Below are 24,846 nucleotides of genomic sequence, written 5' to 3' on the forward strand. Positions count from 1 at the left end.
AATCTCCTGAACCAACCTCTGAACAAAAATCTCCTGAACCATCATCTGAACACATATATCCTGAATCAACATCTGACCACACATCTTCTGAATCAACTCCTGAACCCAATCCTAATCCAAGTGCTGAGCATGCTTCTCCTGAACGTATTCACACTTGTGCCCCTAAACCTTCAGAGGCAGATGTTGTTATCATTGACAACCCTGCTAATGAATCACCAAAACATTCTTCCATTCCCAATATCTCACCCTCATCCTCTGACCCTTTTGGTAACCTCTCCAATCAGCTTTATAATGATTTACTTAGGTTATCACACATTCAGGACCGGTTCTTGGTGTGTCCCTCTGATGTGGATATGGAGGTGTCACTAATTAAGGCTAAAATCTGCAATGCTCTGGATGCAATGGGTGATGAGATCAAGACTGTTATTGGACAACGAGATTTGGAAGTGGTGCATCTGATGAAGGAAGGCTTAGCAAGGGCTAGCTTGAAAAGATTGACTGTGTATAGCCATGAAGAGAATGAGCGTGCTAAGCTGGCTGCTATTTTTGCTACTGCAAGGCGTATGTCTGCCTTTAAGGAGTGCTGGGTGGATTCCAAGCTTTTCAAGAGTCTTGAGGATCAAAGGATTGAGAATGAACGTCTGGCTGAAGCTGCTGCAAGACTTGCTGAAGAAATTCCTGAGCTGAACCAAGAGGATGCTCCAGATGCTGATATTCTGATGATTGATTATCCAGAGGATGGTGAACCCTCCTCTGATAAAGGCAAGGCACCTTTGGTTGAAGATCAGCTGCAGATTCTTCAAGAAGCTCTGAGGGAACAACAAGAAGGTTTGGAAAGGCAAAGGACAGCTCAACTAAATTTGGAATCTAAGGTGGATGGTCTGGTTTCCAACGTGGGCTCTCTGAACGATAAATTTGACCAGCTCTTAGCCTTCCTCCAAAAACCTTAGGATTCTATGCACTTTATGTTTTTAATGTTATTTATCGTCTGAACAATCTTATTTTGAATTTTAACTTAGTTATGTGGTTTATTATTTTTGTGTATTGTTTAACTTTTTTTCTTTTTCTATGATAAACAAGAAAATAAGAACACAAGCTGAATTTAAAAATTTTTTATTGATAATCTGACAATGCTGAGTACATTGGTAAAAAGAAAAAGACGACCTAATCCTAGTCAGATGGATAAAACTCAGAAGAAATCTCAGATTTCTCCTCAGCATCCTCTGATGAAATTTCTATAGGCTCTGGGTTCTGCTCTTCTTCTTCTTCCTGTTCTTCTTCTGGAACATAGCCAGCCAAGAACTCAACGTAGTCAGCGTCATCTTCATTCTCCTCAGCTTCAGAGTCTGATGAGATGATTATAATTTCAGCATCTTGTGGTTTCTTGTTGTCTTCTTTATCTTTTTCATCTTTTTCGCGTTCTTCTTCTTCTTTCTTTCTACGCACCTCTGCAATACGTGAACTAAATCTTCTCATTCTTCTTAATTCTTCTTTTTATCTTTGTTTATATTTTTGGTGTGAAGAATGTTTGTTAACACAGTTCTCCTTTTATAAACTTTTTTAGCGCGTTGATTTTCGTTCTTGAAATAAATTCACTTTTGTAACAACCACTCTTCTTCTTTGACTGTCTTGGTTATCTAAATTTTTTTTACTTTTTGATAATGACAAAAGGGGGAGTAGTTACGCATTGCATTAATTGAAAAGTTGATAAGTTTCAAAAAGCTGAAACCACTTTTGTTTGTTAAGTTATTAAGTTAGTTTTAAATTGTTTTACGTATTTCAATGCGGAGATTAAGTAATTTAAAACTGAAATTAAATTTCATAAGTAAGGATAAGTTAAAAGTGCAATTTTAACTTAGCCTTGTGAGACTCAGGGGGAGAGCTTGCAAACCTCTCGCTCTGAAGAAAGATATGAAATTTGTTTTACTTTAAATACTTAAGTATTATACTAAATTAAATTTTCATGGATAAAACTTAAAGCTTAGGCTTTATGGAGTATCAATCTTAGGGGGAGCTTGCAAACCTCATAAACCTAAGAGAAACATGATAAGTTAATTTAACAACAATTGTCAATTAATACTTATGTTTGTCATCATCAAAAAGGGGGAGATTGTTGGAACAAAATTGATTTAAGAATGTTTGCCCCTAAATCTATTAAGGTTTTGATGATAACAAAGTATTAATAAATAATTGGAAGGACTAAAAATTTAATTTAAGTGTGCAGATATTAGCTTCAGATAAGCTCTGAGTGAAGCTCAGAAGATATGTATTTAGAAGTTTACAAGCGCTCAGAAGATGTTGAACTTCAGAAGTTACAACCTTCAGATGATGAAGTCATCAGAACTTCTTAAGTTTCTAAAGCTTCATCAACCTCTGAAGATCTTCTTGAAGTCTGTGAAGATTCTCTTTTGCAAGTCAACTCTTCTACCAATGAAGAAAAGGACCTTTCAAGCTTGATCAGAACAGCTACTCTCATTTTGTCTGTCCACTCTTGAGAACGTGGGTCATCAGACTTGTTAGCTGAATAAGGAAAGTCTTCTCTGCACATGGTCATAGTGTCTGAAACTCTTACTCAGTTTTAGAAACAACCAACTGCATCAAGACAAGCTGCTTGAAGACAAAAGGTTATCTACTTCAACGGTCATCTTTATGCAACGACTCTTTTCTAGTTGTATATATACTAGAAGGATCAATTGTATTAAATAAGAATTTACATTAAGGATCATACTGCGCTCAAACTCTGAACCGTGAATACAAGCTCTGAACCTCTGAACTAGTGTTGTTGCACTCGTAGTCCAAATACTTTGTATTCATTGTATTTGCTCTTTAAGGTTCTCTTAAGAGCGGTTGTATTCTTTCAATTACTTTATTATCTCTAGTACTTGAAGAAACTTAAGCTTGTGTGCTTAAGTGTGAAGTCTTAAGCTTGTGTGCTTGAGCATTGTTAAGAAGTCTCTTGCTTGTGTGCTTGAGCATTTGTAATCTTGTGTGATTATAGTGAAATCCCTTGGAAGTGCAAGGGGACTGGACTACTCTCGTTTTGTGAGAGGAACCAGTATAAATTGCTTGTGTGCTTTCTCTCTCTTTATCTTGTTATTATTGTGTTACTTATCCGCTGCTAACTTAGTTAAGTTAAGAACCTTGAAAAAGTTTTAACTTGGCTAAAACACAATTCAACCCCCCCCTCCTTCTTGTGTTTTCACACCTTCATTTTTTACAAAGGAGATTAATGTATTTAAAGATAATATAATTCTTAAACAAATTATATTAATTTAAATTAATTAAATATTAAGTAATATTTGATTTATTTCTAAATACAATACAAAGATTAATAAATATATTTTTGTGAATATCTATTACTATCTGAGACATAAAATTGTCTGATCTGAATTATTGTGATATTATAGGTGTAAAATGTTTTACCATGTATTTAATGTAATGGTAAATCGGTCCAGATAAAAGGCGTATTGATAAATAAAAAATATTGAAAATTGCAAAAAATCAAATATTTTTGAATGTGTTTAGATGTCATTTTTTCAAAATTGCTGGATCGATTTGAATTTTGGATTAAGTTTTTAAAAATTGTTGGTTATTAATTTTTTTAATGCTACTTATTAGTTCAATTTAATTTCTTTTTCTATTTCATATGTTTCAAATATAATTGATAATTATTATTATATTTTGATAAATTAAGAGCATCGAAGCATCAAAGTAAGGACACTATCCTTCCCCGTCCTCCACCTATATCTCATATTATTAATAAAAAAATTAAATAAAATACAATATTATACAAAAACTGGGGGCATAGACCTAACCAAACACGTCCACACAAAAGCGCATAGGAAAAAAATATGCCAACTTCTAGTTAATCCTAAAACACAAAATAGAAGTCCTAGAAAATCGAGGCGAATGAACCAGCCGTAAACACGGAAACGGTCAACGTCCCGACTACTCCCTACAACAAGCAGCAAACTATGATTGTTTTTCAAGCAATGCAGTCTGAATCAATCAATGATACATGTTTTGAAATATCAAACTTTGGCGAAACAAATTTGTTGAATCCAAAGCAATCCATAACCATTCGAAAGCCAGATCGAGGGATGGTCGATCAAAGGAACTGAGCACCACAGACACGAGAATCGCCAAAATAACCATCGAACCCTTAGTGCGCCGAACGACACTACTGCCAACACGACGTATCCATGCACCTAGCCCTTTCGAACATTATGAGGCCGAGGAAGGTCCTGATGAATCTAGATCGTGGGTGGTTTTGTAACAACCCGAATCTAATTAAAAAAAAATACTAGTATAATTAGAGGTTCTAATTAGAAGATTTAATACATGAAGTTTAAGGATTTATTGGAGAATTTATAGTAAAGAGAATGACACACTTATGAACTAGTACAAATGAAGGGGTAAATGAGTAATTGGAAAAATAAGGGACAAAGAGGTGAATTGGGCTTTGGGTTATTTAAGTGAAATTGGAAAGAGAAGAAACATTTTTTTTAGCAAACCCTTCCACTCCAAGCTTCAAACTCCAAAATTTCTTGGTCAGAAGGTTGTGGCTTGCATGTATGATTTTTCCTTCTCAAATCATCTATATAGAACATTAAACAACAATTACAATTTCTCTCCCCCCAATTCTTTACTCTGTCCAAAAATTAAACCCTTAGAACCCAATCCTCAATTCTTCAAATTTAGTTCTTGCATGTGTGATATTTCAAACCACCATTAAAGAACCCATGAGAAAACAAAAGCAAATTTTGGAACCTCTGTTTCTTTTCTCAACCGAACCAACCCTTCATCTCCCTCAATCTTCATAAATTCTTTCTTCCTTTCTTGCATATGGATAAATTCCTCAACCTTAAGCTTCTAGATCCTAATAATTCAAGATGTTGTCTAGAATCCGAATTTGAAGAACAAGCTTCAAGGAGGAACGGAAATTGAGCTATGAGCTTGAAGGAAAGCTTCAAGATTGGAACTGAAATTACAACCAAGTGGGTTAGTGAAATTCCAAATCTATGAAATTCTTGTACAAATTCTGATGTGGTAGCAATTGCAAACTGTGGGTGTGTTTGAGAGAATAAGCCGGAAGCCTTTGAGAATCATTGTTGGTTGAGAGTGTGAATTGGATGAAGTTTGATAAAATTTGTGTTTTGGACATGTCTTCACTAAAACAGTAACTGCTCCTTCTCTGTAATTCTGATTTAAATTCCACTTGTAGCTATGGAAAACTAACGCAATTCCCTTCTATTTGAGTACCCACTTCGTAGATTTTAGCTTAATATTGAGGTCTGTAGACGAGATGGGAGTTAGGGTACTGTTGCTGCAATTGTGCAGAAATCTGGTTTCGGGTTCAGTGTATTTCCGCTGTAATTTTGCCTTTTCGCCAAGTCCCGAAACTGTCAATGACTTAAACCACTCTTGACCAATGGCTTGATTAAGTGTTGGACTGAGTATTGGAATAAAAAGAAGGCCAGAAGCTGGCGTTGAGGAAGAGATTTCGGATAAAAGAAATCAAGGACACAAGTGGAGGCTTAAAGAAATAAATGGAGTTTTACGGCTATGAATTTGCTAGCATCTTCAAGACTAAGCAGGTGGGTTCCTTTAGGTTTAGCACTACCAAATGTATTTAGTGTTTGGCTAATTTATGATTTAGTTACTGACTATAGTTTTAGATACTATAGTTTTAGGTGGGTTCCTTTTGGAGAATATTGAATGTGCATAATAATGTTAGACCCCTTTCCCTTGATTATTATGCCATTAGTAGAATAACACTTCAACATGTATAGAAATTGGTGTACAATGAGATATAAGATTAGAATGCCTAACTTTAATGACTATGTGTGATTGATATGTTACACAAGGGAAATATAAATAGCTTTTCCTGACGTTTAAAGTATAGGGATTAAGATTTAGAAAGACTAGTGAGCCCCAATGAAGTAGTGACCTAAGAAGTATATGACTTGTAAGAAATTAGAAAGTTTATATAACTTAAGACGGTTGATCATATGTAATTAATTTATTGGCCTTGTGCTATATTTTAAGTATGAAATGTTTGAGTGGGCTTTGGACCACGTTTATGAATAAAATGTTTAAGTTATGATCCCACTGATACCAGAGACTACCTGATATAGGAGTTGAATAATCTGGTTGGGTTCCTGGAGGGAATTCCACATGACGACAAGATGAGTCAAAGAGTCGTGTCCTAGCCCTTGATAGGGAATTTGACTGACTAGGTAGACCTCATGAGCTTAACTCACCTCAGGTTGTCTACATAAAAATGAACCTAGATAATTATTGTGTGATACACTTTATTATATGCTATGTAATGATAAATGAATATGATAATGCTTATAAGATGATCAATTGACAACCAGGTTTCCCATATGACTACTGACACCCTAGGTGTAGTAGGAACTCACTGAGGCTTAGAGTCTCAACCCACCCCCTTTTATTTATTTTTTCCAGATAAACAGGTTTATCAATACAGGGGTAAGAAGGAAGCTGATGATCGAGGCTTAGCTTGGATTATCTTGAGATATTAACATTAGTTTTCTTCCTTGTTTTGTATTACTCTGTTTAGATTCCTTTCCGCTGTGATGTATCAGTTTACTACGTTGTACTTATACGTTGTAAATGAAACAAGTTATTATGTAATTTTAATGTATCTAGATTTCAATTATGTATGTCTCAACTAAATATTCTAGATAAATTTAGTTGGGGTGTTACAGGTTTCCAACAAAACAACACACATAGATGAACTACTCAAAGTGAATTTAATTTTAATTACAAGGGTGGAACACAAACCAGCAAACAAAGCTTCTTGCCAGCTCTACCCATATTGAACCACGAACACCCGCCAATATTAAAATGAAAATCCCTTTTACTATTGTCGGCTCTCCCAAAATACTCTCTAATTCTTATTGTAGAAAAAAAATTACCTTTTAGATTCATTGAGTGAGTAACTAATCTATTTAGACTATATTGTAGAATAGATAGATATATAATTCAATGAATTTAATTTAATTTTATTGTTTATAATAAGGACTATAAGGAGTGTCTAAATAATGAGGCATAATTATAAAATAATAAAAATATAACAATATGAGGCGTATTAGAGCATCCACAATGGAACTCCCCAAATTTGAGTACTTAACTGGGTCTCACGTGTACTCAATCTCTCCAACCCAGCATCTCTTAAAAAGTTTTAAGTCGGTCCCACTAATAACTATATATCTCATCAATAATACTACATTTTATAAGTATGTCCCATAAAAATATATTATAATGAGGAGAGAGAGAGTGCCTATTTGAGAAGCAGTACCTATTAACTACTTAATTAGTTTTGCTCCAATGATAATACCTAATAAGTACCTATATAAGTACCTAATAGGTCCTACCATTGAAGATGCTATTATAATAAAGAACTAAAAATAATACGAAGAGGCAAGTGATGATATGTAGACAAATTCAATTTATACTTAATTTCTCGGCATCACTTTTTGGTGAATAATAAGATGAATGGATTGAACTTTGAAGCATATAGTATGCATTTTGATTCCCAGGTATGTGTGCTAGTGGATCGGAATAATTATCTGTTTAAAGCATAACATTGATCTATTTTTCTGGAAATTATAGCTTACAATTAATGTATTTGGGGTTAATATGCAAATATTTAAAAATGAACAACTTAATGACATTCTAAACACTTATGATATTCAATGTATGACAAGTCGAGTGGGTTGAGTAACCCATTATCTTGAAATGGGTAGATAAGAATTTGTCTTGGAGAAATGCTATTGTGTCTTCTTTTATGTTGCATGGGTACTCCATTTTGGACAGAGTACCGGTACCGGGTACCGGTACGCTTATAGTACTCTCCCGGTACGCACCGACGCCGTACCTAGTTTTTTTTTTTGCAATGGGTGCGCGTGTGGTACACCTGTGATACGCGCGTGGTACACCAATCCAAAAAAAACACAATTTTTTTTCTTCTCCTTTTTTTCTTTTATTAGTATTTTTTATAGGAAGATTTAAGTTTTTTATTTGTTTATAATATAAAAGTAGTAACTACTACTAAAAAACAATAACAAAAGTATCAACTATCTAGTTTTTATTCATAGCAATCTTCGTCTTCTCTCGAGAAAGAGAAATAGTAATACTTATAATGAAAGTGCAACAAAAATGTGGGATATTCGTAGAGAAGACTGAAATTTATTTAATATATAGTTGATATTCTTGAAATTGCTAGTTTTTCTCGCGGTGAATCTAACTTGAGGTCGCTCTTTTTAGTGATGATGAAGAGGGAAATCATTAACTCTTTTTGAGCTAATTGCTTTTTAATTTCATATTTTGATATTTCGAACAATTTAAATTATTTTTAGGAGAATGTTAAATTGTGCATATATGACACATGTTAAGGTAGTGAAAATAGAAATTATGCTTTAGAGTTTGTGCATAGTGCATTTTAACTTTTCAAGCATTAAATGTCTTGTATCATTAAATGTTAAATTTCTATATTAAGATAACTTATCATATGTCATATATGCACATGTTAACAAGACCCTTACTTTTAAAGTGTGATGTGATATTTTTATGTTTAATTATTTGTTTTAATGATATAATTCTATTATTTAATATATATAATTATATTTTAAAAAAATTATAAGGACATACCCGTACCTTAATTTTTCAAAAAATGACGTACCTAGTACCGGTACCCATACCGGATACCGGTACGGTACTTACACTCGGGCAACATAGATCTTCGTGAATTTTCTAATTTGTGTAATGATCTATTACTATACAATACATATAATGGTATTTTTATGAATTGTAAGGATTGAGTGGGTACCACCTTATACTCCTTATAATTTAATTTTTGTTTTTTTTTTATAAAAAAAATAAACGATTTTGATGAAAAAAATATGATTCAATAAGAGCATCAACAATGGAGAACTCTAATTTTGAGTACTTAATTAGGTCCCACGTGGACACATCACTTATTTATTATTTTTTAATAATAGTACCTAATAGGTACTCAACTCCTCCAACCTAAGAGCATTCACAATGGAACTACTCATTTTTGAGTACTTAAGTGAGCCCCACATATACACATCACTCATTTATAATTTTTTTAAGGCTTAATTAGTTAAATGGTCCCTTAAAGATATTTTAGGTTTCACAATGATCCCTTAAAGAAAATAAGTTTCTATTTGGTCCCTTAAAGATAAAATAAGTTCCTGTTTGGTCCCTTCCGTTAGTTTTTTTGCAAAAACCGTTAACTTACGGACATGTGACAAATAGAAGAGATCCTCTACTTTTTTCAAGAAGTGCATCCTACCTTTCAACTGTTTTGATCCGTCAGATTAATCTAACCACTCATATTACGACACATGTCTCACTTTTAAAAAAAATTAAAAATAAAACACAAAACAGCAAAGGGAACAATTCATCCCTACCCCTTCTTTTACCGCTACACCTTCTTCCAACTCTAAAAAAAAAACCCAAAATCATGCAGCTTCCACTAGCACATAGAGCAACTCAAATTTCAATACTTTCATTTTCATATGTCTATTAATATAGATTCTTGTTCTGATATGTTCATTTAATATGTTACTTGCAAATTCCTGAGACAATCTTTCAAGGGATTGAGAATATGAGATGATTTGCAACTGAAAGTATTGAATTTCAACAACACCAAACTGATTTTGGATCTCTCAAACCTTTACACTCTTTCTTTCCAAAAGAGTAAAGTGGGTGAATTTTAGATCTGGGTTAAATTTGGGTTTTAGATCTTCAATTTTAAACCCAAAAAATGAGAAAAATGGTGGTGGTGAGGGTGAGTTTAAAGAGGAACATGTTGTTGGAAGAATAAAGTGAAAGAAGGGGCGTGTAAGAAGAAAGAGGGAAGTAATGAAAGAAGTTTTTTTTTATTTTATGGGTTTTGAAAAAAAAAATCTGGGTTTCTTATGAGCATCATGAATATTGAAGATGGTGATAGAGATGAAGAAGGAGAATGGGGAAGAAGATGAAGAAAAAAAATTATGTGTTGGTGGTTCATTATTAGATATCATACATATGTAAGATTCAAAGGTGTAGATTTTAAGAAAAAGATCAAACGATTATAATTAAAAGATTTAATGAGGTCTATGGTGGACCATTTACAGTGTTAGTCTACCTTATACATTTGAGGTTAAAATTTAACAGAAAGGACCTATTTGGCTAACAGAGATGTCTTTAAGGGACCAATCTGGACCTTTTTTTCTTTAAGGGACCATTGTGAAACCTAAAATGTCTTTAAGGGACCATTTAACTAATTATGCCTTTTTTTAATAATAATACATAATAAGTACTAAATTCCTCCAACCCAAAACCTCTTCAAAAGTTCTAAATTGGTCCCACTAGTAGCACATCTATCCAATAACTCAACATCATTTTAAATGGGTCCCACAAAAATTATTTAGGTACTATGTCTTATTATAGAACTAGTACCTATTAGGTACAATTTTATTTTTGCTCCAATGGGAGTACCTATTAGGTACTAGTACTTAAAAATATAAGTACTACCATTGGAGATGGTCTAACACTTCTTAAAAAAATTCTAAATGAGTCCATCAATAATTTCACATTAATTTAAAAATGTGTGAGTCTCATAAAAAGAATATTTTAATCTAAAGTAAGGTGGGTCCAAGAGGAGAGAGAGGGTTCTTATATGAGAAGTGGTACCTAATAGGTACTCAAAGGTGTTTTGCTCCAATGGTAGTACCTAATAAATATCATGAGTACCTAATAGGTACTACACCATTGAAGATGGTCTAAGGGGATTCTGCTTGTTCGACATCATCAGAAGGAAACCTTTCAACCCTTGATGACTCCAAGCTAGTGATGACCCCCTTTAACTAAGTATTGCAGTTAGTTCAATATGGTTCTTAACTAAGTATTGCAGTTGGCCATCTGCACCACCCGTTTCCAGATCTGTAACGCGGAGTATGAACCATTTTCGACCAGGCTTGGCTCGGGTCATCTGGGTTTGTATTCTTTGGTTCAGAATTAGTTCACATCCTCCACCTCCGGCACGACGGTGGTTTGTGTTCTGTTTGGTTCAGTTCCAACAGTTTGCAGTGGTCTGATTTTTGGCTCGAAAGGGTCGTTTATGCCTGTTGTGTTTTGTCATAGGGGATTCTGGTACGTGAATTTATCCATGTTGACAGTTAGTTCATTCGTCGTTTCATACCTCAACTAATGCTCACACATCATTTTTTTGCTATTTGGTTTCGCACCCGTACACGGGTTCGCTGGAAAGTGCTCGATGTGTCTGTGTTTGTTGTGGTTTTTACCCATTAGGGTTGGTTCTAAAACCACTTGTAGTCGGAATTAATTGTAATATCTTTAATTACTACATTTTTATGTGGTTAACTGGGTCAGGTTGATGTCCCCCATTTGTTCTACTATCTTTTATTTTATGTTTAATCTATTTGGGATAGGGTAGAGGGTTTCCTCTACTCTCCTTTTGCTTAAAAAAAACAAAACAGATTTAATCTAATTTTCCTTGTATTATGGATAGGTTGTTGTAGTTGGTACTTGATTCTAATTTCTAACAAACCAATTAAAAAGCACAAATGGAGCAACCAAACTGCGGCAAACCACAACACAGTAGACTTGGCATGAAAAATTACAAGCCTGAGTTCGTAACAGTACAGCAAAAGCAATGCAACAGAAACGTAATTATGCAGAATCGTACAAACCAGAATATTGCGCACACAGCTGTAGCGAACAAATCAGAATCGCAGACATCCAGAAACACAACATGCATAATGTGCTTATGCAGAAACAGAACATGCAGAATTTACTACTTAATAGTACTAAAGGCCAAAAATTAGTAACATGTCCAGAGATTAAATTCCGGTTACACGCATCCAGAAATTGCTCTATCAGGTTATACATGGCCAAGTCACATTTCAATATCAAAAAGTTGTTAAAGAAGACAAAATACATCACACCATAAGAGAAAATCGAAAAAGAAAATACTTTGACATTATTAATAGACTAAAGAAAATAATACTACTAACTGCTAAGGATTTAAAATAGTTGTAGACTTGTAGTCCACAAATCAACAAACATAACTGCAGCTTCAATATTGATGTATTACATGACATGTCTTCGAAATTTCACGGCTACCATTTCCCAGCTACCGTAATTATGGTTGTATTGTCCATAATTATTTGCAGCTTCAAAGAAATCATATTTACAACTAAAACTATAACCACTTTAAATCCAACAACATATTCAGGTATCGGTGAATATATGCAATAGACTATTGGACTAAACAATCATGGAAGGAGAAATGACATTACAGAAAGAAGTATTGCATGCTCAAAAATGCATGAAAATTCAACTTATACATGTAGTACAGGCAAACTAGTTGAGGTTAAGACTGATAAACAATAGGATTTTGAAGAAATGCCAATCAAAACAAAACCAACATATGTCAAAGTAAGAAAAGCTAAACAAATTTCAAAGACAATATGGAACAAGAATAACATATTAAGTCTAAAAGACCTAAATATCTAATCACGACATGCATGTCTTGTCCGCAGTATATGCATGATTGAGTTTTTCCTCATACAAAGTTAATAAATAAGAGGACTCGTTCTTAAAACGTTTTTTAAGCATATCACGAAACAACTTCTCGGGCAGTACAAATGGATGCGTTAAGCTTCCATTCTTATGAGTCAAACCTTTTTTGAGAAGAAATTGCACAACTGCAGCCCTCGGAATGATCCTTTTTTCCAAACTTAGTGACAAAATATATGGTGCTTTGGCAATGGCCATAGCATCCCAACCCATCTGATTGACCCAAAAGCTCATCACTAAATTTATTTTGTCAATGGATGTTAACATACAATAAGGTTTCTTTCTAAATGCTTCAAGAGCATCTTCATCAGACCAACCCCACTTCTTCAAGGCATCAACTTTCGCTTTCCACCTGGTTTTGGATAAAGTTGCTTTAGCACTCAATGCTATGGAAAAAATTACTTTCGAAGGATTAAACCCCAAAAACTTTAATTCATCCACAAACTTCAGCAAGTCACGTGACAGGAATACCCGACTCCGGATCCGAAGCAATCTTGCAATGTTTGAGTTGGCCACTCCATTCTCAACCAGCATTGTGATGTTGCGTGACATACGATGCTCACAAAGTAAAATTGGATTGCCAATTACACAATCAATAGTTTTCTTGTCTGATTGCATGAATCCATAAAGAAATTCATAGGTTGGGATTATAAAATTCTTCAAGCTTGGAGACAAGATTTTGGGATTTTTACTGACCAGATTAACAATATCAGAGGTTGAAGCACCTTTGGAGAGTAAAAATTGAAACTTTGGCAAGACCCTTTTGGAGGGATTGCAGGAAAGTAGCTCTGGTGACTTTTGAATGATATCACGTAATTGGGAATCTGAGAAACCATAGTTTCTAAAGAAGTTGAGAACTAAATCAGGGTTTTGGGAAGTTTTGAAACAAACGTTGTAAGTGGAGCAGAGTTTGGAAGCAAATTGTGGTGAGAATTCAAAATTGCGGATGAGGTAGGAGACAGGAAATGGGGTTGAATCGGAAGTGTTTGTGCAGTAACGAAGAGAAAATTGCGATGGGTAACGGTGGAAAAGAGGGTTAGGGTTTGGGGATTGTAATGTTAATCCCTTGAGATAATAATAGATTAGGGTTTTGTGGCGCCATGAATTGAATTTGAACATATTGAAAGCAATAGCGAAAATGGTTTCAAAATCGAAATGTGAAAGAGAAGAATAAAACTATTTTTGTTACCTTCAATCTATTCATGTCGGTGGTGGACGGCGAATCACGGCGGCGGTGCGACGGAAGTGCAATTTCCGATGTGATGCATAGGTGTAGCGGCGATGATGTCTCTCGGTTCAAAAGATTGGTGTGCAAATTGTTCGGTACTTCGGTTTCTTTTTTTTTTTTTTTTTTTTTTTTTTTTGGTACATAAAGAGGGCAACAAGCCCAAATAAAGAAAAAAAAAAAAAAAAAAAACTACGAAATTAGACGAATATTTCTAGGCATGCAAGCCCCTGAAATGTCATCAAACAAGATACTCTGCAGCTCCCTCGGTGGGGCCTCTAAAACAATGGGAAAAAATGAATCATTTGTTAGACTATATGAAGCTAACCAATCAGCACATCTGTTGCCTTCTCGCAAGGTATGGTTAACCTGAACATGCCAAGAAAGATTAATAAGATCTCGGATTCGACGAATCAGAACGGGAGTAGCACCATTAATCTGGCAATTATTTGTAACCATGTCCACTAGCAATTTAGAGTCACTTTCCACAATTATATGTGAAAAACCTTGGCGTCTAGCTATCTTTAACCCCTCATACATTCCCCACATCTCAGCATGAAGAGCATCACATGTTCCGATCTTTCGAGTATAACCTGTTCGCCATTGACCGTCGCAGTCTCGAATAAGGCCCCCACATCCTGCAAGATCCAAGGACTCCTTATAGGCTCCATCACAATTAAGTTTAACCCAACCTCCTTGTGGTCTCTTCCAGCCAATGTAGATAGTGTCAATACGTCTCGACCCTCTTATTAGGTGAAGATGTCCGCCCCTATCAATAGCTTGAACCAAATCAAGAATGACCCGAATAGGATCAGTAGGCCGATGAAAGTCTTCCTCAAAAATAGATTTGTTCCTCCACGTCCAGAGATTCCAACAGGTCACCATGAATATAGATCGCCACTCCTCTTTGCGTGTTCCATACACTTGATTGGCGAGGTTCTTGTTCGGTACTTCGGTTTCTACCGGTTTTTAATGATAAAAAAACTATCTAAATTGATTAAATTTTTATTTATTCGATCACCGATTCAAGTGGTAATGATTTTGGTCGTAGATTCAATTCTTAACAAGTTTAGTTCTAACTGTAAAAAAAAAAAAAAAAAAACTGGTTTAGTTCTGTTCAATTAAACGATTTAAAATGTTTCTTTTATTAAACAATAAATTATCATCATACGAATTCTATATATTAGGGGTGATCGCGGTGCGGTTTGGTTCGGTTTTGAGCATAAAAGTCATCCTAACCGCGAGATAAAAATGCATGCGGTTCGGTTTGGTTCGGTTGATTTTTAAAAAGTCATCCAAACCAAACCAAACCAATGCGGTTTGGATCAGTTCGGTTGGTGCGGTTTAAAACATAACGATTGTACAGAACAATTTTAAGCATAAAAAAAAATAAAAAATTGAAGTTCCAAAATAACATTGTAGTACCAACAAAAATTATTTATCCAAAATAACATTATAGTAACTTACAATTTTAAATATATAATAAAATTGAATTTTCAAAATAACATCACGGTACCGATAAAATTTGTTTATTTAAAATAACATTACAACACCAAAATAAAATTTCAGTACAAAAAATAAAAACAACTTGAAGTTCGATTAATTTGGTCGACTGACTTGGTAATTGGGCATGTATATTGGAATATAAATATATTTTCTTTTACGATATTGGAATATAAATATATAATAGTAACTTAATGCGGTTTTTGCGGTTATCCGCGGTTTTTGCGGTTTGCGGTTTTGCGGTTTGCGGTTCAGTAAGAAAGCCATCCAAATACATCCAAACCAAATGCGGTTTTTGCGGTTTTCGGTTTGGTTTGGTTCGATTTGCGGTTTTACTTTTGGATTGGTTCGGATACGATCACCCCTACTATATATCATTTTCCTTCCGTGTATTATATATTTTTTTCAAACTATCTTTTGTTTTTATTCTCTATTTTTCTAACAATTAAAAATTAAATAAATTCATTTAAGATATTTAGAATGATAGTAATTCATCATCAATACATTCATCCTGGACTTGTCCAAAACAATTGAATGTGTTTCATGTTTGCCCTTTAGTTTGAATTGTGGTTTACTTTGCATGATGGTCTAGGCAGGGCATCTCCGGGTTTTAGGAGACCCTGTTTAAAATATAAAAGTGGCTTCTTTATATAAAAAAATTTATTTTTTTTATAAAAAAAACTATCGATTTAAATTGCGTATAATATAAAAAAATTATTTTTATTCTTGTAAACATATAGATTATCAATATTAAACTAATTGCATCAAATCAAATGGGATAAAAAATACAAAATAATTATCTTTGTATATAACGTCAAAAAGGAACCTCCTAATTTTAGTTTAAATTTTATGGAAAGATTAAAATGGACTAAAACTATATTTCCGAGTATAGATAACTAATCTATTGATACTCATATGATATTATATGAACTTTAACAATATATAACTATTAGTTTATGGCCTGAAAATTAATCTATTAATATACATATGATATTTTATAAGTATAAATAATATATAAGTAATATTATAGAACCTCAAAATTTTAAACTGAGGCCTTAAAATTTTTGAGGCCTAATGCCGTCACACACCTTGCACATGTGTGCACGCCGCCGGTGGGTCTAGGCCATGAATAAGCTACATAATACTAAAAGATTATTATACATAATATATTTGTTCAGTTCATCGGTTGTTAAAAATGAAAACCAAGAAACAAACCAAATTAGATCAATTTTCATCGGTTTGATTCAATTTTTGAACCAAACCAAAAAGATTTTTTTTTTTTTTTTTTATAATTTGAATTGGTTTTAATCTTCGGTTTAATTAGTTTTTTCTAATCCGCTTGTAAATTTTAAAAATATGCTACAAATGAATACTCCCTCCGTCCCAAAATATAAGCAAAAATTGGTAATGAAAGTTGATGAATTTGGTTTAAAGTTTAGTCCAGATACTTTCACTTTTGTTGACCTCCTTTTGCTTATATTTTGGGACGGAGTAGTATGTCCTAAATGGCAAACTCCTCAACTAATATTTTTGACCTTCTTAGATGGCGTAGAGAGATTCAATAAATTGTTGAACTTCAATAATGAGTTAATTTTTCGGTTCATAAATTCAAGACATTAGGTTCAGGTGGTTAATGAGTTCTCTTTAGGACAAATTGTGAATATAATTATTAGTGGAAATAATTCCTGATCAGACTTTACTTATCTTGTGATTGAACTCTGGATTACGGGCTCCCTTCACCGGGAACCTGAGGGTTAATACCCAAAAAAAATATCACATTGAACTTTTTTTTGGGTACAAATTTCAAACTGAACTTTAAATAACATCATTGTCAAAAGCAAGGTGAAATTTAAATTAAGCTTTTAAGAAGGGTTGGAGGATGAGGTTCTGTCTGATCAGCAGCATTAGAAGCAAAACCTTAAACTCATGATAGGCACAAGTTGGCCTTGGCATATCTCATTGATTCTCAATTATTAGCTGACTGTACCAATTAATCTGATAATTATAACATAACAATTTCAAAGTGATTTGCTAACAATTTAGTTGCTGAATTCTATATTTTTATAAAAAGTACAAATAGAACAACAAAACAGCAGCAAACCACAACACTGTAACCAAGTGCAGCAGAAACATAATTATGCAGAATCGTATAAACCAGAATATTGCGCACACAGACAGCTGTAGTGCACAAAGCTAAAAATCCTAAAAGACCTAAAAATCTAATCATGACATGCATGTCTTGTCCGTGGTCTATGCATGATTGAGTTTTTCCTCATACAAATTTAATAAATAAGAGGACTCGTTCATAAAACGTTTTTTAAGCATATCAAGAAACAACGTCTCGGGCACTACAAATGGACGCGTTAAGCTTGCATTCTTACCAATCAAACCTTTATTTAGAAGAAATTGCACAACTGCAGCCCTCGGAATGATCCTTTTTTCCAAACTTAACGTCAAAATATCTGGTGTTCTAGCAATATCCATAGCATCCCAACCACACTGGTTGACCCAAAAACACATAACTAAATTTATCTTGTCAATGGATGTTAACATACAATGAGGTCTCTTTTTAAACACTTCAAGAGCATCTTCATCAGACCAACCCCACTTCTTAAAGGCATCAACTTTTTCTTTCCACAAGGTTCCGGCGACCGTTGTTTTGGCTTTTAAATGCAACACCAAAACTTGTTTTTGAAGGATTAAACCCCAAATCCTTCAATTCCTCCACCAACTTCAGCATGCCACTGGACTTGAATATCCGACTACGGTCCCGAAGCAATCATGCAATGTTTGTGTCAGCTACTCCAGTCTCAATCAGCATTGTGATGTTACGTTTCACATGACGGTCACAAAATAAAGTTGGATTGCCAATTACACAATCAATAGTTTCCTTATCTGATTGCATGAATCTATACAGCAATTCATAGGTTGGGACTATATGATTCTCCAAGCTTGGAGACAGGATAAAGGGGTTCTTACTGACAAGGTTAACAATGTCAGAGGTCTGATCTTGTGACGCATTAGTGGTTCGCGGTTGTGTTGTGACGAGGAGATATGTTTTTTTAAATATATAAGTAAATGGACTATATAATTTTTCAGAATTTTTTTTAGTCTCTAAAGATTTTTTCACACATTTTGATCTCGAAATTTTTTTTATCAAAATTTTTGTCCCTACTTTTAATCATAAGAAAAAAAATATAAGAAAATGGTTTTACTAATTACTCCCTTCAGTCCCTTATATAAGAAAACTTTTGCATTTTAGATACATCGAATGATTAGTGTATCTGATCCATTTTTTAGACCAAATACATCAATGATTTCATGAATCTAGAAAACAAAACTTGTCTTATAAGCACCGGAGGTAGTACTACATAGTCAATTCTAAATATTTATTGGCTTTCACTTTCGGCCCTTTATCGCTCACAGTTGCGGGGAGATCGAACTGTGGTCCTCCTTACCAAGTTCAACATCAATCATAACTGAACTATCTAACGATTGATTTCTAAATCTTATGCAATGTTCATTTGGATCGTTAAATCTCACCATTAAATTAATAAGAAATGATGATCATGAAAACTAAAGTTCACTCTCGAAACTTATAAGTTCGATTAAGCTTCTAGGTTTTGGTGAGATGCGTTATTCAACTTGAGAATATGCACGAGGGATTGTTCTGGCGTATAGAAGAGTAAATAGTGCAGTTGTTAATATTGTTAATGTGAAGATAATTGATTTTTAATTCCTACACACATGTTCAAATTTCTTTGAATAGTAGTTCAAGGGAACAATTTTGAAAAGAGTTGTGGATGAAATTGAATGACATTAGTCATATTTTAGGGGAAGGTTGCTTTTGGCAGATGAATTTTATGACATTACATCTCAAACTGAGAAAAAATGTGGAGCATTAGTAGTGTTGAGCTCCCTCTAGGAGGAATTACTCGGAAGAATTGAAATTCAATTTTTTATAAGACCAATTTTTAGTTAGACTATACTTACTTTGCGGTCGAACTTTATATTATCGAGGTCCTTTCTCTGAGAACCTAAGGGTTAATACTAAGAATAAAGAAAAAGTAGAGTATCGATATTGTTGAGGAAATGTTTTGTTGAATAACATCAATTCTTGTAAGTTAATGGCGCCGATATTTAATGGTCACACTCGCATATTAGAACATTGATTGAAACAGAGGCGTGCCAACAAAGATCATATTGCTTAGAAATGAAAGTAGGGAGTGGATAGAAGGGTTGCAAATTCAATCAATGAGGAAAATAACTTGATAATGAGCTTGTTGAGGATCATGGTTGTGGCAACAGTTGGGGGGAAACTGAGTTCACATTTCCAATTACCAAGCATTAGTAGTGAGGATGTTGCTAGAATGAAGGAATCACCGAACTGCAGCGAAATTGAAGAAGCTATTTTTGTTATCAAGGTGGCTGGAATATTGTTGCAGGAAGTTTGTGATTTCATGAGTATTATGTGAGTATGTGGAGAAATCCAAATGCAATTGAAGTAGTGAATTTCACGGATATTTGCCTTATCCCAAAGGTGAATAAACCGGAATTTGTCAACCATTTTTGCTCAATGTTTTAAAAACTGCAATGAACCGACCAATTCGAGTAATTGCCAGATTGGACCGAAAACTTACTCATAAGAAGTCCTAACAACACTGTTAAGAATAGTGGTGATTAGCTAGTATCTTCCATTAGTTAGTTAGAGTTTATATTAGTTTGTTAGAGTTTGTTATTAGGTGGTTAGTTAGTTAACCCCTAAATTGCTCTATATAAGAGCTACCATTGTACTATTTTCACCATCTTTTATCAAATATGAACCCTTGTGATTTTTACTATCTTGAAGATTTTCTAAAGTTTTCTCTGTTTTCTCAACATGTTTACTTTGTCAAATGATAGACTAAATGAATTGTCCTGTAAATATCGTAAATATAGTTCACTTGGTAGCTTTCAAATAGATTATTTCTCGGGGCCTGAATTCGAACTCGAAATTCCCCACTTTTCCACACTGAAATGTGAGTCTACTAGAACAAGTGCCCATAATATGATTGATTAAGGAAAATGAAGTAACACAAGTGGTTTTCCAAATTTAAGATCAATCCAAGTCATGAGCCTAGGAAACAAACAATGCTATAAACCCAACTTCTTAAAGAATATGGACTTAGATAAGTGCTTTCATAAATGGAGGGTTCACCGATCGGAAAGTGTCAGATTCACGGTGTCACGGAATGGCTGTCTCAGATTCACGGTGTTACCGCACGGCTGCCTCATCTATTCTATTTCATGTAATGAAAACAAACATAGCCCATACAGTTTCAAATTAGTCTATTCTTTATAGAAAAAAAAAGAATTGTAAGAGGAAAATCAGGAAGGGGGGTCATTTCTATTACCACAACATCCTAAAGAGAAATTCAAGAAGTTGTCGAAATTCCAACTTGCATATACATAGTCATACCCTCTAAATATTTCTTCCAACTAAGCAATTCAGAATACACTTTTCTCACTCCTCATCTTGACCAAGGTTCTAGTTACCAACTTCCTCTGGTCGGATATGACAAACTTGGTAGCTCCTCGCCAACCTTGTTCTTTGTGTGAGCATAGTGAAAGAAAGAAGCTGCAGAAGCAAAGAAAATTGTGGTTCAAATCTATGTAACTTCTTAGGCTTTTTTTTTAAATTTTGGCGGTTTACGGACACAAGTCACCCAACAATTTACATTCAATCAGGGAACACATAACACATTTTGAAAGTACATGAAATCTAATAAGTTTCCTCGCCTTAGACAGAGCTATATCCTTTTTATTTTCACATTCTTATGTATGAGATCCATAATATACTTAGACTGGATATAAACTAACAGAAAGAAGTAATCCACTTTCTCCATAAAACCTAAAATCATGCTTTTTGCACCAAAATTAAGGAGAGAGATACGTAAACATGAATGCAACTATATTCTCCGGCATGTATGATAAGTTTTTCAATGAACAAAAACATTACAACCAGACCAATCGTTAGTTGGTTCAGTGGTGATTGAGCTGAACTTGGTAGAGAGGACCACGGTTCGAACCCCTGCAACTGCGATCGGGAGGGGGCTGGAACCACTGGATGTCAGAACTGACCCCCGAACTAGATTAAACTGGTTTTGAAAGCCAAAAAAAAAAAAAAATTACAACCAATGAAAATAATTTAGTGTCAATTGGAATAGCAAGGCTGCACATACAAAAGATCAGTAGAACAAATCAACTAATTTGGTCGCTTCGCGGTCGTATAAATAATTTCAAAATCTTATTTGCCATAATCAAAATAATAATACCTATGAAGTATGAACTATGATATTTATACCTGACTCTATCTCAGTAAACCATAATTACAGCCTTAATACAGTTTTGGGAGCTCTACACAATCGTACCATCACCATTATTAGAAGTGAATTTGTCCACAATTATTTGCATTTTTTCGAATTTGAAAAGTAACTACAGTTGCAACCTAAAATCAGTCTGAATTCAGCAACCTAATAGGCTAATATAGCTTACTTTGTGTCGCATATTATTGGACTAACTACAACCATGTATCCGAGTAGGAAGTGAAACAAATTAGCTTAACTAGCTGCAAGTGCAACAACAGTATGTACAAAAAAAAGTATTCAGATCCAATAAGGAACAGGATAACAAATTAAGGCTAAAATACCTGAAAATTTGTTCATGACATTTCAGTTTTGTCCTCAAGAGTAAATTTTTCTTCATAAAGCTTTAATAGATAAGATGACTCCTCCTTATAACGTTTGATATATCTATCAAGGAACAACTTATTGCTGTCTATAAATGGAGAAGTTAAGCTTGCATTCTTTTCTCGCAGACCTTTCTTCAGCAGAAATTGCACTACTTGGGCCCTAGGAATGATCCTTTTTTCCAAGCTTAACAAAAAAAGTGACGGTCCTTTGGCGAGGACAAGAGGATCCCAACCCAACTGTTCGACCCAAAAATTCATCAATAAATTAATTTTATCAATTGATACTAACATACAGTAAGGCTGCTTTTTAAATGCATTCACAACATCTTCATCAGACCAACCCCATTTCTTAAAAGCATCTACTTTCTCTTTCCACCGGGTTTCGCTTGCATATGTTTTGGCAACCACTGCTATTGAGAAAGTTGTTTTTGAAGGATTAAACCCTAAATCCTTTAATTCCTCCACCAACTTCACCATGTTGTATCGTGTCCGCAATGCCAGGGGCCAGCTCCGAAGCAATCTTGCAATGTTTGACTCAGACACTCCGTTCTCAATAAGCAATTTGATGTTAGAAGGGACATGATAGTCTCCATGAAAAGCTGAATTAAGAATTACACGAGCAATAGTCTCCTTATGAGATTTCAAGAATCTATAAACCAATTCATAGGTTGGAACTATATGATTGTTCAGGCTTGGAGATAAGATTCTAGGGTTCTGACTGATAAGGTTAACAATGTCAGACTTAGATGCACCTTTGGAGAGAAAAAATTGAAACTTTGGCAACACCCTTTTGGAGGGGTTGCAGGAAAGTAGTTCTGGTAACTTGGCAATCATATGGCGAAGTTGGGAATCTGAGAAACCATGGTTTCTAAAGACGTGGAGAACAGAATCAGGGTTTTGGGCAGTCTTGAAAGTAAAATTGTAAGTGGAACAGAGTTTGGAAGCAGATTGTGTGGAAAACCCAAGATTGTTGATGAGGTAGGAGGCTGCAAATGAGGTTGAATCATCGGAAGTAGTGGTGGAGAAATGCAGAGAAAATGGTAATGGGTAATGTTGGAAAAAAGGGTTAGGGTTTGGGGATTGTAATGTTAATCCCTTGAGATAATAGATTAGGGTTTTATGGCGCCATGAATTGAACTTGAACATTATGATGAATTGAAGGGGGAAACAAATGAATGATGAGAAATAGTATCAAATATTGAAAAGAATGAAGATGAATAGTGTAGTGTCGTCGTTACCTTGGTTCAGTGCAACGGTGAGATTCTCAAGTGGAGTGACGCGTACTCTGCATGATACATTCCCGTAGATACTCATTACCTTAATTTATGTCCATACGAGAATGTATCATATGGATTACGCGTCACTCCTTTTAGGACAATGTAGGTGTTGTAACATATCGTATACGGTACCTGCATCTAGGCAATGTAGGCTAATAGCTCACTTAGAAAGTATATAGGTTAAGAAAAGACGAGAGGATAAGTTAAGGAAATTAGGGAATTTTACAACAAAATCAGTATTTTTCCAACACCCAAGAGTCTCCCTAGTATAGATATCAATTTGAAATAACCATTTTGCCAAAATCACTTGATTTAAATTTGTGGAATCCTTTAGTAGTTTATCTATCCAGTCGGACACCATCTATAAAGTCACACATTAAGTAGGTTTGTCGATGAATATAAGTGAATCATCTAAGCAAATTTTTAAGGTCATACTGTGGTAATACGGTTAAACCTTAAAGGAAAAAATAATATAAGGTCATACTGTGGTAATACGGTTAAACCTTGAAGAAAAAAAATATATATATATTTATATGATTGCTCATACAAAAAATTTGCATCATCAAGCTAATTGCGAGTTGAAAAAGATGAATAAAGACGCTAACCGGTTTTCTTACCATGTGTGTGACATAGATAAAGGGTCTTAATGTGACTGTCTAGAATGAAAAAGGATGAAACAAAAGAGAAGACTTAGATTTTAGTACAACGGCATGATCCAAATTCGATATGTATAAGAGGGAGAACTTTGTGTGTCGTTGAAATACCCTTCTTCATTGTGTAAAGAACCTAACTAATTAATCTTAGCCGATTTGAATTTCTGACCACGTATGAGTACTTGTGATGTTATTTTTCTCTAAGTCTGTGTGTGTGAGTTGCTTCGCATTTCAAATGTTTTCTATATGCAAGCTAAATTGCTTGAGGACAAGCAATGGTTCAAGTTTAGGGGAGTTTGATACACCTAAAAATATGCTATTTATTTAGTTAAATTAATATAATATTTCAATTATTTTTATTTCAAATTCGAAGTTTTATTATATAAATAGTTACTTATTCCTCGTATTTTAATTAAACAGATAAAAAGTGAACGAGTTGAAGAAAGGAGCGAAAACGGACCAAAAAGGAGCAAAAATGGGACGAAAAGGCCACACACGTCCAGCACAAAGGCCACACATGTGCAGCCCAAGAAAAACAGCACACGTGTCCCACTTAAAGACATGTGGCGCCCGCCACAAAGGCATGTGCCGACCGGCACAAGGGCACATATGCCGCCCGCCATAGCACAACATGTGCTGCCCGCCAGATCAATCAAACGGTCACGCGCTAATTTTATAAAGTCCCACATCGGCCAGTTTTGTTCTTTTTCCTCCTTGTATTTTAGTATAAATAGGCTTGGAGAATTGAGAACTAGGCTTAGTACCACAAGGTTTTCTTCTCTAAAGTTGAGAGTTTAGTATTATTTTATTCTCCGTTGA

General features: G+C 34.4%; 2 protein-coding genes and 1 long non-coding RNA gene across 4 annotated transcripts; 1 reads left to right on the forward strand and 2 right to left on the reverse strand.

Annotated features, from left to right (window-relative positions):
• The first annotated feature begins 4,521 nt into the window (after positions 1-4,521).
• On the forward strand, positions 4,522-6,685 carry LOC123883763. Its single transcript, XR_006800443.1, has 2 exons — positions 4,522-5,597; positions 6,472-6,685. It is a non-coding gene; the product is annotated as an uncharacterized LOC123883763 (long non-coding RNA).
• A 5,891-nt stretch (positions 6,686-12,576) lies between these two features.
• On the reverse strand, positions 12,577-13,758 carry LOC123886609. The gene has a single exon (XM_045935914.1). The coding sequence runs from the start codon at positions 13,756-13,758 to the stop codon at positions 12,577-12,579; it is 1,182 nt and encodes a 393-aa protein (XP_045791870.1).
• A 6,920-nt stretch (positions 13,759-20,678) lies between these two features.
• LOC123883764 lies at positions 20,679-23,480 on the reverse strand. Of its 2 annotated transcripts, none has more exons than XM_045932656.1 (2): positions 22,056-23,480; positions 20,679-21,504 (listed from the first exon to the last, which is right to left on the reverse strand). In XM_045932656.1, exon 1 carries the CDS (start codon positions 23,241-23,243, stop codon positions 22,068-22,070), a length of 1,176 nt encoding a protein of 391 aa, XP_045788612.1. In that variant the 5' UTR covers positions 23,244-23,480; the 3' UTR covers positions 20,679-21,504; positions 22,056-22,067. The 2 variants fall into 2 exon arrangements, with proteins under 2 accessions (XP_045788612.1, XP_045788611.1); XM_045932655.1 differs by having other exon boundaries at positions 20,679-20,984; positions 22,056-23,478.
• Between the last annotated feature and the right edge of the window lie 1,366 nt (positions 23,481-24,846).

This window comes from Trifolium pratense, linkage group LG5, assembly GCF_020283565.1.
Source record: "Trifolium pratense cultivar HEN17-A07 linkage group LG5, ARS_RC_1.1, whole genome shotgun sequence".
In the NCBI taxonomy this organism is placed as follows: Eukaryota; Viridiplantae; Streptophyta; class Magnoliopsida; order Fabales; family Fabaceae; genus Trifolium; species Trifolium pratense.